Source organism: Periophthalmus magnuspinnatus, chromosome 4 (assembly GCF_009829125.3).
Source record: "Periophthalmus magnuspinnatus isolate fPerMag1 chromosome 4, fPerMag1.2.pri, whole genome shotgun sequence".
In the NCBI taxonomy this organism is placed as follows: Eukaryota; Metazoa; Chordata; class Actinopteri; order Gobiiformes; family Gobiidae; genus Periophthalmus; species Periophthalmus magnuspinnatus.
This window is the reverse complement of record NC_047129.1, coordinates 8,666,803-8,681,011: the sequence shown is the minus strand read 5'-3', so window position 1 is coordinate 8,681,011 and position 14,209 is coordinate 8,666,803. Positions and strand designations below refer to the sequence as shown.

Below are 14,209 nucleotides of genomic sequence, written 5' to 3'. Positions count from 1 at the left end.
TTTCTTGCCAGCCAGCTAGCCTTTTTTACACACAAATTGCACAACTGAACTTGAGCTCATCAATGTAACATATTGCGAATTCTGCAATGAGACAATCTAATAGAAACACGAATAGACCAACACTGTATTTTGCCTGTTTTGCCTGCATTTTACAAGAGAATTCTCCCAAATCCAAGCCTTGTCAATTACTGATAGAAACCCAATAGAGGCAGTCTGATGAAAGACCTGCCTGATGCGCTCTGGCCTCTTTGTTCTTGTCTCCTGGGACGAGGGGGATGGGGGAGTATTGACGCCCGGCTACATCTGGTTCACACACTCCATCTCTGCGTGCAGAGCAGACAGATGTGTCCATATCAAATGCAAATCCCCCATATTCAAAGGCACCACACAAAAACCTACAATGAGGAGTTAAAGCATTGGGCACCTGCTAAGTTCCATCTGTGTAAAAACTGATACCATTATTTCTCCCAGACACCTACCCATGGCCCAGACAGATCATCAGCCAGCTCCAGATTGATTTAGAGGTCTTTGCGCTTAATTATTTTATGCCTTCCGTTTGAACTGCCTGATGAAATCCAATTATCGGAGAGTTTTACACGTTTGGGGCAGCAAGAAGAGTAGATGAGGATAGGAGAACACCTTTTTATTGTTGTGGATGTTACAAAGAAGACTACAATTATGTTGTTTCTTTGTCCTCTGAGTACACAGGACTTGAGCAAAAAAAAAAAAGTCAAGCTGTGGAGCTACCATTAAGATGTCCAGTGATGGCAGGTTGTAATTTAAAGGCAGTAAACTTTGCAGCAGGGAGTGGTGGAAAATTGCTTTGTTTTAAATTGATCCCTCTGGTTAAGTGCTGACTGATTCATAATGACTTTGCGAAAACAGCCTTAAACTAACAATCAAGTGCACCTTGGATCAAGCTACGCCCCTCTGTGAAAATGTCAATTTGCGTTGCCCACCTCATTTTGATTTATGGAGCGGGGTCCACGTTGTGGGTGGCCCTCTCGACTCCAGCACACAAAAACACTGAACACTGAAACGCCCTCAAATTAGTTGTCACGCCAGGCAGTGCAGGGAGCAGCAGAGGGATCAGCGGGTTGCCTATATTCTCAGACAGATCGGCCAGCGCAGGCCCCTGATAAATAAGTAAATAAACCTTGGCCTTGGGCAGCTCTCATCAATTTTGATTCTGCCAATTGAGTGTGTTTGAAAATTGATATGGTACCTTGGGGATAGCAGTCTGCAAGCTTGCAAGGAATCATGCAAGGACTAAATGTAACATCGAGAAAAAGGAAACATCGAAGGTGCTAAGGAGAAGTGATAGACAAAAAATGAACATCTATAGATATATTTTTGGATTATCTTGTGCCACTTTATGGCCTGTTTGATTTTTTTTATTAAATTTTTTGTTATTCAATTTCCTGTATCTTCAACACAGAAGTCTCAATATTACAGTTTTTTGATACATATCGCACCTCTAAACTGCTCCATCAAACCTTAATTTTCTTTCTCAGTTTTAGCTTTTGACTAAAAACTTCCCAGTGGTGCACTTTCAACAATTCAGATTTAGCACATGTCTTATTTTTTCCCATTGAACTGGGGATCGATGCAGCTCCTTAGGCAACAATGTTTTATACTAAAATACATGTGATCTGTCACCTTGACCATTGAATAGTTCAGTATACCTTTTGGCTTCTGCCCATGAAGGTCACTTAAGCCAATTGTCTGCATCTGTGCAAGTACCCTTCTTAATGCAATGTTCACTATTTATACGAGCCTGGGACTAACACAAAACTATAAATTATTAGCTCTTAAGTGTATTATTAATTTACAGTTTACACAAAAATTTCTGCTACAGTGTGCTTTTTCCATATTCTTCCTTTGGTATTTCTCTCCAATACATCCTCGACTCCTTCCTCTTTCATTCTCACACTTGGCCCTGCTGTGCAGTTATAACAGCGTCACTATTGTTTCACTTTCACACTTTTTTCAACACCCTTTTGACTTGAAAATTACTCCCAGATCGCACCAGGCTATAACAAGACTTCCTTTACAATTTGTTAATTGTCCTATTTCTAATTGAAAGTTATACAGAATTGACAGATTCTTTCCTTTGTGGTGGCACTTCCTGTATGGACATTGTCACATCCATCTTCCTGCCTAGTGCTTATACATTTTCCTCACGTCACCTTTTCCACTGCAGTCACATACTGTATCTATAATAGGATCAAGACAGTATAAAATTGAATGGCAGAGGTTGTTTTCTCTATAATACAATTGTAAGATTATGAACTTGCTCTTCTTGGCATGTAAGCAAAAAGATTTTGAGAATTTGTAAATAGAAGCGTGACAGTTAAAATGTACAATACATGGTCAGACTGACAAAATATTAATTATAAAACTATATATATTCATCAGTATAAATATCTGATTCAGTCTATATACTTTCAGTCTATTAACTTTTCTAAATGTTAAAACTATAGTACACTTACCTTTAACTGGGCATAGTAACGTGTTCATTTTGTGATGGTGTCCTTACTGTCAAAAGCTTCCACTGTATTCAACATTGGGACTAAAAAAAACGTATAATGACAGGATTGGTATCAGTTTATTTTGAAGGACTTGCACAGGTTGAATTCCAAAATACCTGCCAAATCTTTCTGAGCTGGAATTTGCCTGAACTAGAGTTGAAAATCCTCTGCTCACTCCTTTGGCTGCGCTGGTCGGAGGTGCAGGCTCAGAAGTCTGTGTGCTGAGGAGCCAGACTGTTTAGCTGCTGGCGGTCGCTCAAGTAGCAGCAGTAAAAGGACATGGGCCAGTCAGCGTGGGACCTCATTGGCTCATATCTGGATCTCAGGTGGCTCCAGCTAACAGCGCTACAGCCTCAACCCCTCTTTACACACAACATACACATACACACATACACATTAGTGTTGAGTTTATATGTTTTATGGGGACATTACATTCGTTTACATTCATTCATTATTGTAGCTGATCCTAACCTTTAACTTGTAAAATACGGGTGATTTTCTTGCTCACTATAATGACCTGTAAATTGGATTTACATTGGCAGAGAATTGTCATCTCCTGCACGTCTCCATGGTATAGATGTGTTTAATGCCATACTGTGGAACATTCTAAGCAAAGCAATATTATCTCCATGTTACATAGTGCATCTTTAACCTAAACCCGAAGTTAAATCTATTTAATCCATGTTTAAACTGTGACTCATGAATTGACAATGTGTAGAGTTTAGTAACAATGTGATAAATACCCCTCCAGATCTATGTACACACCGACTTAACAAAAACACACCATCTGTCTCTCTACCTCACGGTCACTCAGGCTCATGTGGACGTCCTTCTAGGTGTCTCAGATGGAGTCGGTGTCTGGCACTGAGTGAAGTGGGAATTGTGATGAGATGCAGACTGATTTAACTGCCCATCAAAGCTGCAGACCGCCACCAGGATCCTGTGTCTGTCTAAAGTTTATGAGAGAGTGCCATAGGGAAACACAGGCATAAAAAATGTAATTAAACACAAATCAGAGGACTACAATTATGTTAATGTTTTGTTAAAACAATATTTTTATTGTATTCTTGATGTCAATGTTCCTGAACCTTAATTATAGAGCAATTACATCTGGCAGATTGGAAATGCTCCTTGGAAAATGCAGCACCCAGCAGTTTGTTTGCTTTGATCGATGCTAAGCCCCGCCCCCTGATGAAATGCCAAACATTTAGGAAGTCCTGCGAGGCTAAATTGGGAGGTCCCTTATAACCTGTGATCATATGTAAACATGAGACCGTAAATCACAGAAAAATGCACAAAAAAACACATGATGCAGAAGGAGACATTGCAAAGAAGAGAGAGGGACACAGATGAAGAGGGTAGCTGACGTCCCAGAGAAATATGTCCCTCTGGAGATTTCCTAATGTGATAAGATCCTCTCTACACTTCTGTCTCTTTAGAGTGTGTTTGTGGTTGGACTGTAGGGGATGTGATGAAACTTTGTCCTACAACCCCTGCATTAACTGCATTGCTTTGGATTAACACAGTATTTATTTTGATGTCAATTCAATTCAGTTTATTTTTGGAGAGCCCAAAATCACCACTTGCCTCACAGGGCTTCACAGAATGCTTAATTTAAGCAAGAGAAAGTTAGAAACTCACACAGGCATCTGGAGCAGTGCAACTATAGAATATATTAATAATGAATAGAATGGAGAACATAGGAGGAACCGAAGGAGAGTGATCAATCTGTCTGTAATCTAGTGCTTTACGTTAGTTTTGACGCTGAAACAGCTTCTGAAACAGCTGTGGCTTTAGTCTGTGAAGGAAATGGAAGCAGAATGTAAGTGAAGGTGTTTTATCAGCGAGTACAGAGCCATCAGCCCACGCGACCGTATTAAGCTCTTGTGTACGCTGTGTCCAAACTATGTCTTGTACCCTGTAGTGCATTTATATTCTTGTTCAAGACAAGCAAGGAGCCAAGGGGACCTTGATGTTCCCAGAACAAGCTGAGCATTTGCACCACATAAAATGGCTTTGCAGCCGGTAAATGAGGAGCCACAGACATTTGAAAATTGCCTGGCCTCTCTTTCTTGCACGTAAAACGCACTCTGTCACCTCATTTTTCAGCCAATCTCTTTGTATGTCCTGTGCTCTTTCAAAATGATTCCTCTTCTTCAGATCAGTTCCACACTTTCATTCTCCTCTTTCCATCTCTCATTTAAAGTGTTTTATTCACATGTACAGGACAATCAGCTTACCCTTTGTGGCTTTGGGCAGAGAGTGTAGCCGCCTACTAACCACTCCTGGGCACATTGTCTGGGTAAAATAAACCTGGTAGCTTTCACCTGTAAGTAATAGCTTTCTATATAGTTTCAGTCAGGCCTAAAGCCGATTCTCACCTTACACCATCAAGCAGCTCGGCAAAGTCACTAGGACTCTGTGGTCATCACTGTGCTAGGATACAGTATGCTTTTTTATTATGAAAAAAAAAAAACACAACTTATTACAAATATCCATCAATATTAATTTTCCAGATACTATATAAAACATCTTTAGAAAGTCTTTTAAGTGTAGCGTGTAGACAGTAGTGAGTTTCTGCAGCTCCTGTAATAAACCTGCATGTCTCAGTCTTCATTTATTTGATGCTTGTTTCTTCTTTCCGTCTCTGCTGCCTTTACTTTGCCCAGCCCTTGATTAACAGCACCTTCAGCACGAGTAGTTTCTCAGTCACGCCTAAACAAGCTCATTAATAATAACCTACTTATTTATGGCACTGCTTCAAAATACCCTTCACAAAATAATATAGTGCTTTTTACAAGTCAATAATATTACGTGAAGCAGTTACGCGTGTCGGAAGAAAAGCAATGGGAGAAAAGTGAAGCCATCACAGTGAAAATGTGTTTAGAATAAATCAAAAATGCTGAATTCATTTATACTATACAACCATCTGTTCATGTCACTTACACAGCAAACCTTTCCCATAGGTCTCTGTATGACATATCCTAGACTATAAGCAGTCTGTTTCAGGGTTTAATGGCAGCAGATTCAAAGAGAAGTCAAGTCACTAGAGGTTTAATTATAAGTAGTCACAGTGAAAACTCCAGTGTGTTATTAGCACTGAACATACCATTAAATAAAGTGTATGTGTTTGCCACCGTCTGCCTTCTTGGCAAAAGTCTAATTTTGAGTAATATTTGTGTAGGTCTGGTTAAATTGTTATGTCTCTCTCTTGATCTCATTATAATTATTTATAAGGGAACTTTTTATTGTCAATGTTGTTACTTTACTACCCTCCAGCTGCACATTGCAAACTCACACTTTCTTCTTGAAGGCTTAACATTTAAATAAGGCCTAAATAATGGTACACCTTTGCCTGTCACACTATGTGCCGGTAATCACACTTACATATTCATATTAATATCACATCACTCTGTTCTCCCTGTACCTTCTTCTTTTATATTCGTTTGGCACTAAGCTCTGCTTGATTTGATTTCAGATGATGACTTCCACCTCATCTTCTGATTTCTTTTAGTTCCCATAATAATTCTTGATCGACAAAATCACAGGCAGATGATGCGAGCTCCAGTAGCACTAACCTACAGCTCTGCGGGGAAGCAAATCCCTAAAACCATTTATGGATGACTCAGCCTGACAGGTTTCTTGCCTAAACCTCGATAATGTGCTCCTGGGAGGAAATAGGGGCCTTTTGTCCCTTGAAGGGTAGCCTCATTTTTCACTGTAAGGGGCTAGTGCACAGGTTTAGATTGGTCCTGGCCCCTCTGTGAGACCAGAGCTATTGTGGGGCGGTGCTGAGTTTGAGCAGGCAGGCAGAGGCAGCAGCAGTGAGGCAGTGGAGTGACAGACAGACAGCAGCCTGCGTGATTAATGAGCTCACCTTTGAATGCAATATGTTCAAAGAGAGTGATGGGACAGTTTAGAGAAGCTAAAATATGAATGAAGATCCAATAAATGTATCATCAAGTCTTAAAACACATCTAAAATGTGTATATATTTTTTAACTGTGTCCACATTTAAAAAAAATATATATTTGGGAAGAATATTTTGGTCCATTATTTTTATTTGACATAAGCAAGCAAAATTAGACACCCAAGATCTTAACCACCTTGGTTACACAATGCTGTGGAAGGCATAGAGGCCAGCATGTGCTTTAGCCTAAGCATTTTGGCTTTATTTTTTACTACATTACATTGCCATCTCTGAAGTGGTAAAAACACACTGTCTGCCTTAATTGATTATTGTCCTATTGGCTTATTCTGGTACCGTATTTTCCAGAGTATTAGTCAAAAAATGCATAATAATGAAGAAATAAATGCAGTTGTCAAGTTGCCTGTGTGACCGTAACAAAGATATGATTATATACTCAGATATGACTTATATCGCACATATAAGTCCTCTGAGTATAAGTCGCACTCCCAACCAAACTATGAAAAGAAAAAAAGTGCGACTTGTAGTCCAGAAAATATGGTATATACACAAAGTTTGTTATCAATATGCACTGACCCAGAATTCAATACATGTGTACAAGTAGCTTTATTGACTATTAAAATGTGACAATATTATGTAGCTTTACAAATTACACAAAAAGCAAAAGTCATACTGCTGCTTGTCCATTTCTAGGAGTTGTGTAGTAGCAGCCCTGTTTCTCTCCTGTAGGTGGCCCCAGGTCGGCCCTGGGGCCTCCACAGAGAGGCTCTGAAGGGCGGATTTATCATGTGCTCAAGTGCAATACTTCATTGTAAAGAGGAACATGAATAAAAGTGCAAGAGCTCTCAATGCACAGTGAAGAGGAAAATATGTATCTATATATATATCTGTTATAATCCCAAAAGAGTTCCTTATAAGGCTTTGCGACAATAAACTATAGGTCTGTGTATACTACCATAACCTCCTTGTAACCAATAAAATGGTCCACTGTGTTTTGACCTGAGGAAACCTAGACTATTCTCATGGTGCATTCACAGACCACTCAAAATGAATGTTTTTTGTGTTCTAGTGTTCTTTCAATGTATATTGAAACGTTTCTAAGATTTAAATGTGTATGTCAAGTTTATCCCATGAGTTATAGGTTTTTTTTTAGCACAACCACTTGAGCACTGCAATAAACTCTTTTATTGTCCTATACTAGACTTTGGCATTGCATTTACTACAACAATAGACTCTGGCTGACTTTGACCTCTGCTTCACTTTCACTAAAGCTTCAATCTCATCTGTGTTTGTGACACAAGTTTCCCATTTCCCAAGGGCATTGCTCTGTTGTGTAGTTGTACTGTTGCTCTGTTGTGTAGTTGTACTGTCAGCTGTAATTAGTTAGTATTCATTCCTACAGATGCAGAGGCGCTGAAAGTGGACCTCCTCCTGTCCCCAAAGGCCTTTAAATCAGCCCCATTCTGCACAGAGGTGCTTGGTATGAGGTCAGTGCTTTTGTCCTTGGCGATCCTGTGGAGATTGAGTCCAAGTATTGCTGTAACTGACACTGGTTATCTGTGTCCAGCATCTCCACTTGCGGCTGGTAAATCCTCCCCTGCAGCTCCCTCTGCCCCCCAGCCATACCCACCCCTCCCACCCCTCCCACCCCTCTCACCCCTCTCACCCCCTCCCGCTGTGTCTCCTGAGAGGCTGTATTCATTACAAGTATTTCTGCTGCTCTGTAGCTGGACCTGACCTCACTCAGACTCTCCCCAGGCTGTTGTTCCAGTCACATAGTGGACAGCGGGCAGGCACATATAAAACCACTACAGTGTGATTTTATCTGCATGAAAGTGGCACTTTAAAAGCATTTGTGAAACATGAACTGATAAGTTATACACAATTTAATAATACAGTATAACTATGCAGACCTTGATTTTGATAGCAATGAAAATCCTCAAAATGCACAGAAATAGCACAAAATGTGCCATTGTGTCCAATAGCACGGTACCTAATGCAATACACACTTGAGTTTTAGATACAGTTAAAACCAGACGTTTACATATAAAAAGACACATGCACCTTTTTTCTTTGTCTTATTAAAAAACAAAAAAGCAAAGGATTTTTCATTACTGTCTTCAAAGTCATTTACACGCAGTAAGCAGTACATTATGCATTTTAGGAAAACCCAAATGATGATGTCATGGCTTTGGAAGCTTCTGACGTTTGTTGACAACATTTGAGTTAATTAGAGACACACCTGTGGATGTATTTGAAGACACATCTGAAACACACTGCTTCTTTCACAGCATCATGGGCATGGGAAAGTCAAAAAAAGACAGAAGAAGATCAGGAACAGAAATTGTGGCCTTGGATTCATCCTTGGGTGCAATTTTCAGATGCATGAAAGTGTATCTGAAAATTGGTCATCTGTTCAAATATATATATATATATATATATATATATATATATATATATATATATATATATATATATATATATATATATATATATATATATATGTGTGTGTGTGTGTAATATATAAAAATAAGAATAATAAAGAATTTGAACAAGATAAAATAATAAAAAATTCTTACAAATCCTTGTCCTGTCACATCACCACAGACATCTTATGGAGATTTCCTGTCAACATGTTTGGCAGATAGATATTTTTCAATATTTTATGTGGCAGCATCAACATTGCTTTGGTGTCTCTCTGCTCTGGGGAATTTTTAGAACGCAGTGTGGGAAGAGAACCCAGATGTCCATATTGTTGGATTTGGCTTTACAATTTCTCTTCCACCATTTTCATGTTACAATGCATCAGAATAATTGTCTCCCTTTGTAAAAAAATATATATTTTGGGGTTTGTTGGCGTAAACTGCTGTACTATTCTTGAATACCAAGATCCTCCATCACAATATTTTTTTCCAGAATATTGAGAAGACTAGACACCCAAGATCTTAACCACCTTGATGATGTCCATTAAGGTAGCAGTGTTTTCCTGTATAACACCCTTGACTTGTCGTAAGTTTATGTTTGAGCCCATAGTGGTGTAAGCCAGGTGGTGGTGTAGCGCAGCGATAAAGCGAGCATCTGTCTGTAAAACGCCTTGGGAAATCTGCCAGCCTAGTCAGGCTGCACCTTTTCGTCTCCCCCAATGCATGCTGGGATAGTTTTAACCACTCTGTGACCCTGAATAACAACAAAGTAAAGATGTGATTTGACAGAAGGCTTGTGGAAAAATATGCATCCTAGTAACAAACTTTGTAAAACGTTGTAAAGCTTGCAGTGGAGCCATGTTGTCCCATGAAAAGCCAATGGGGACACAAAGAAGATGTCTTTAAAAACTCTTTTAAGCTAAATGTTTATTTTTTGCTAATTCATCTGTTAACTGCTTGTTCGTAAAGGATATCACCCCTTGTCTTCCATAAAGCACATTTATTCCCCCCCCCCCCTTGATATTTGACATATAGGTTGTACACCAGACTAAAGTCATTCGGTGAACTGTTGTAGCTTTATTACACAGCATCACAAACTAGTAAACAACTTAAGAGTTTTCTTTCCAAAATCCATGACTTTGATAAAGGTGAAAATGGGAGTGAGTCATTCTTTTCACAGTTTGTCCCAGAGTTGATGTGAGTGTTGTTGGCTAATGTGCTGTCCCGTGTTGTGTTTGTATCCAGGTGCAGCAGGATGCGGGGCGGACTGCGAGCGTGTGCACTGGTGCCCCTGCTGGCCCTCCTTCTGCTTCAAACTGTGGACTGCGGTAAGTCCTCATCAAACCATTGGCATTCCCCATTACCGCCCTGGACCACTCCCACACACGTTACTCCAAATCCCTCAACCTTTCATCAGTCTACTATGGCCCAAATGGGGCTGTAATTACAGTTAAAGCTGCAGCTATTACTGCTAATATCTTCCTCTATTATGCTCTGTGATTTATTGTTATCATTACTGCAAGAATTAAAGTATAATCACTTTTTAGATCTGCAATTGGTAAAGGTAGTTGTGCACTACTTCTACAAATCATATCTGCAAGTCAATCTTTCTCCTGTCACAAAGGATTAGCACATGCATAGGGTAAATTTGTGGTTTTCACTTTGAAGGTGCACTTTTTAGCTCTTTTGGTGGGAGGTCCGCTAGGCCTGTCCCTCTATCAACTTATCGTTCAACACATGATAGAAGGAACAATAACTTTTGGGGGTAAATATTTATCATGGGGACTTTTTCTTTGCACTAGTGAGAAAATTTTTCTGTTCTACAATGAGATTTGAGCTGTAGATGGTTGAATTATAAACTTCTATGACTCATTATAGACATTAACTACTTAAGTGTTGCATTCTATTATTTTTTATTGCAGTTTGTGTTTTTTAATAATGTTGTACATTTAGAATAGTTTTTTTGGGGATAATTCTTATGATTTACTTTCAATATTATCGTTTATCGTCTATATTTAGTTCAACAATATACTTCAAAATTTGTTATCGTGAGTTAGGGTCTGTTGCTTACTTGTCCATTGAGATGTTATTGCTTTGCCTAGCATGTTCCGCAGTGTGGCATAAAACATTCATTTAATTATTTGCATCTTTATTGCTAAAAATATGCATTCTTATTGTTATGGGGTTAACTCGTGCGGGGGGGGGGGCTGGTGGTATCACATGATTGTCTATTCTATGCAAAGCATTAACACATCCATGGAGACTAGCGTAAATTCCAAAATATTTTGAAGTTTATTCTAAGCTTTCAGTTATATCATTTCGACAATCAAATGTCAAATAGACTGCAACCATTCTACACAAGTTGCAGTATTCGCATCCTTTATCCTTATTCATGACTGTTGATTAGTTTTGTACGGTTTACTCAGCATCACATTCCTGGTTGGAGCGTTGGCCTGTGTGAGCTGTGCTTGTACTCCCCGCTGCGTGGCCATGTGTAGACCCATGTTCTGGTGTGACCAATGGACAGAAGGCACGCCCCCTCACAGATTGCCGTGGCCTCCCTGGCCGACTGCTGCTCTGCTGTTTGTACCAACTAAAAAATATAGATAACAAAAAAATATCAGTGTCTGGATCTTGTCGAGGGGATTTTGTGTGGCAGTGGGCTCAGAGGCGCAGCGATGATGAAAACCTTGTTCTGTTCTGTGCGCATACAAGCCCCGAGGTTACATCTGCCACATAGTCTGCGCAGCCAAGTTTACCAGGCATGGAAAAGTGTTGTTGCCCACACAATCTCTGAAGACCATCCAAGTTAGTGTCATGCAAAATACTCATAATAACATCCCCAGTTATGACTTACAATGAAATGTTATGATGTGAATAAATATACATTATGCTTTCTACAGGAGGTACACTACTAATGGGTGGAAAATATTTGGCATTACAGCAAAAAAGACATTTCGTTCTTAAAGTTGACATATTGGAGATAGAATTTAAGTATTGAAAAAGTGATAACTTGTGATGGCTAGATTAATTGATTTGAAGATTTCCTGTGCTATAGCAGTGTTCAGTGACAGGAGGGAGTGAGTCCATGGATTTCAGAATTATGAAAATTAGGTCCGTTGTCGTAGCAATTAATGAAAGCGTGATTTTTTTGTTTTACTACTTTACTCTTAAACCTTGTGTTGAATATTGTGTGTTAGAACATTGAGCTAAACTTGTTTCTCTGTAACAATGTTACACATACTTATTTTAAGATGTCTACACTGGAACCTGCTACTTCGCTTACATGATACGGGTATTCATCTTTCGGTTGACAAGGAGGTGTTGTAATACATCTTTTCAGTGACTGCAAGCATCTTTTTAGTGATGTATTCTACGTCCATGTAAACAGTTAACGGTATCTCCATTTATGACCTTGTGCGGACAGTATGTAAAATGAGTTAAGTCCTTATAGGACCAGCCATCTATAGATAGTACCTTTCTTGGGGTATAAATACTGGATGGCTCCTTTGTAAACACACACTCTCACTCCCACACACACACTCTCACTCACACATATGTGCCTGCTGTTTGTACCTACACCCCTTTGATATCAGATAAACTTCTTTCAACTCTTTACCTGGTCTGAAATCTATTCCTTCACAATTACAATTAACAATAAAACATATTTTAAAACTCTTATCTTTTGAATGGCGAAAAGTCCTGAAAATATGACTTGTAACACTAAGCTGAAACCCTCTGATATCCCCCAAGAGATCTAGGTCACAAGATTGTGGGCAGACGGGTTTAATGGTAAAGTTGATTGGTATACTGTACAATATGCATTACTTTTTGCAAGCTGTTCTTGAAATACTCCAGAGGAGGTCCTTTGTTGCTTAAGCTAGTCCCTGTGACTGGAGGAGGAGGCTAGTGGTGTGGGTTGAAATGTTTTGTATTTACCCGTGTGTGCCATGTTGATAGGATTTTTGCTGCCTGTGTGTGTTTATTTATGAATTGGAGCTGTAGGCCGTGTGCCACTTGTGATAAATGTATCATTATGCTTCAGAAGGTGCAGATTAGTCATGGCAGCAGCAGCCTCAGGGGACACCCTCGTGTGACGGCCCAGGACAAGTCTGCTCCAGAGGGGACAGAGCTGCAGAGGGGTGCTTCATATCTGTCAGCGGGACAGGGGAAGAGGCAAGAGGTGCTCTCAATATCAGGAAGCCTTTGATTGGGGCAAAAGGGTGGATGTGGTTCATATGGTTATGAAGAAAATGCGCAGAGAGTGTTTCACAGGTGTGGACTGTTGGAGTAGGTATGGTTGTTGTTTTAATATGGTAATTGTGTTGATAATATTATATTAGGGATATGTCTTTTTTCACAAGTTCAGTGTGCACCTTTAACTATTGCTTTGAATTATCAGTATTCCCACTGTGAGTAAGTGTCAAAAGCTTTATTTTAACATACAAGAAGATATTTGACAGGTGTGTTTCTTGTTGTTTAATAAATTTCTTGTTTATTCTTCGGAAGTTCTTTTGCATTATTTTATGTTTAATCTGTCACATTACATCAACAAAAATGTTTTTTTTAAGTGCAACCATTCTATCCATGCACCTTTGCCTCTGGGATTTACAGTATGTTATATGAGAAAGTTAATTCAATGAAAAGTACATTTACAGTGCATGTGTCTAAAGATTATAAATTCATAAAAAAACACAGTGGATAAATAGAGGTGGTATTTACCCAGAGAATTCCAGAGCTGTATCCACATGTAAACAGTTAATTCCTAAAGGACGTGTGATGTTGACGCACCAAACGATGTCACAAAACAGATATGGGAGGCTCCAACGTAATGTGTGCCTGTGTTTGTGTGTCTCTGCTGATTGTCTATTAGCATGTGTGTGTGTGTGTGTGTGTGTGTGTGTGTGTGTGTGTTGAGTAGGTTGCGTTTAAGATGGCTTCCTGTTGAAGGGAACACAACTAGCACTGCAGTGAAAGCTGTGATCAAACACAGTGGAAAGAGAAGAAGGGAACTAGTTCTCTCTCATTTAATTTACATTACACAGCACATAGCCTCAGATGTGTGCTTTGAAGAGGCCACCCCTAAAGCTGTGTGGATGTGTGCCCTGAACTCTGGCTCTTCACTGCTGTGCCACTGTTGCCATGGTTATCCAAGTTGGGTTATTATCACACTTTGGTTTAGCTTTCTTCATTAGCATCAACAGGAATCACATATGGGCAATTGGTTTTCTTTAGGGCATTCATAAAATAAGAGAAGGTCCCAGTGGCCTAATAAATGTGAATATGGAAGGAGGTCACACAAAACAAGGTAGTATTTATCTTTATTTT

The 14,209-nt window shown here is 39.4% G+C and overlaps 1 protein-coding gene across 1 annotated transcript in view; it reads left to right on the top strand.

Moving 5' to 3' along the window:
- Positions 1-10,136: 10,136 nt before the first annotated feature.
- Positions 10,137-14,209, top strand: part of ncanb (neurocan b) — a 97,174-nt gene continuing 93,101 nt past the window's right edge. The window contains exon 1 of the mRNA XM_055221353.1: positions 10,137-10,209. Coding sequence (XP_055077328.1) covers positions 10,137-10,209 — 73 coding nt within the window. The remainder of the gene's footprint in view (positions 10,210-14,209) is intronic.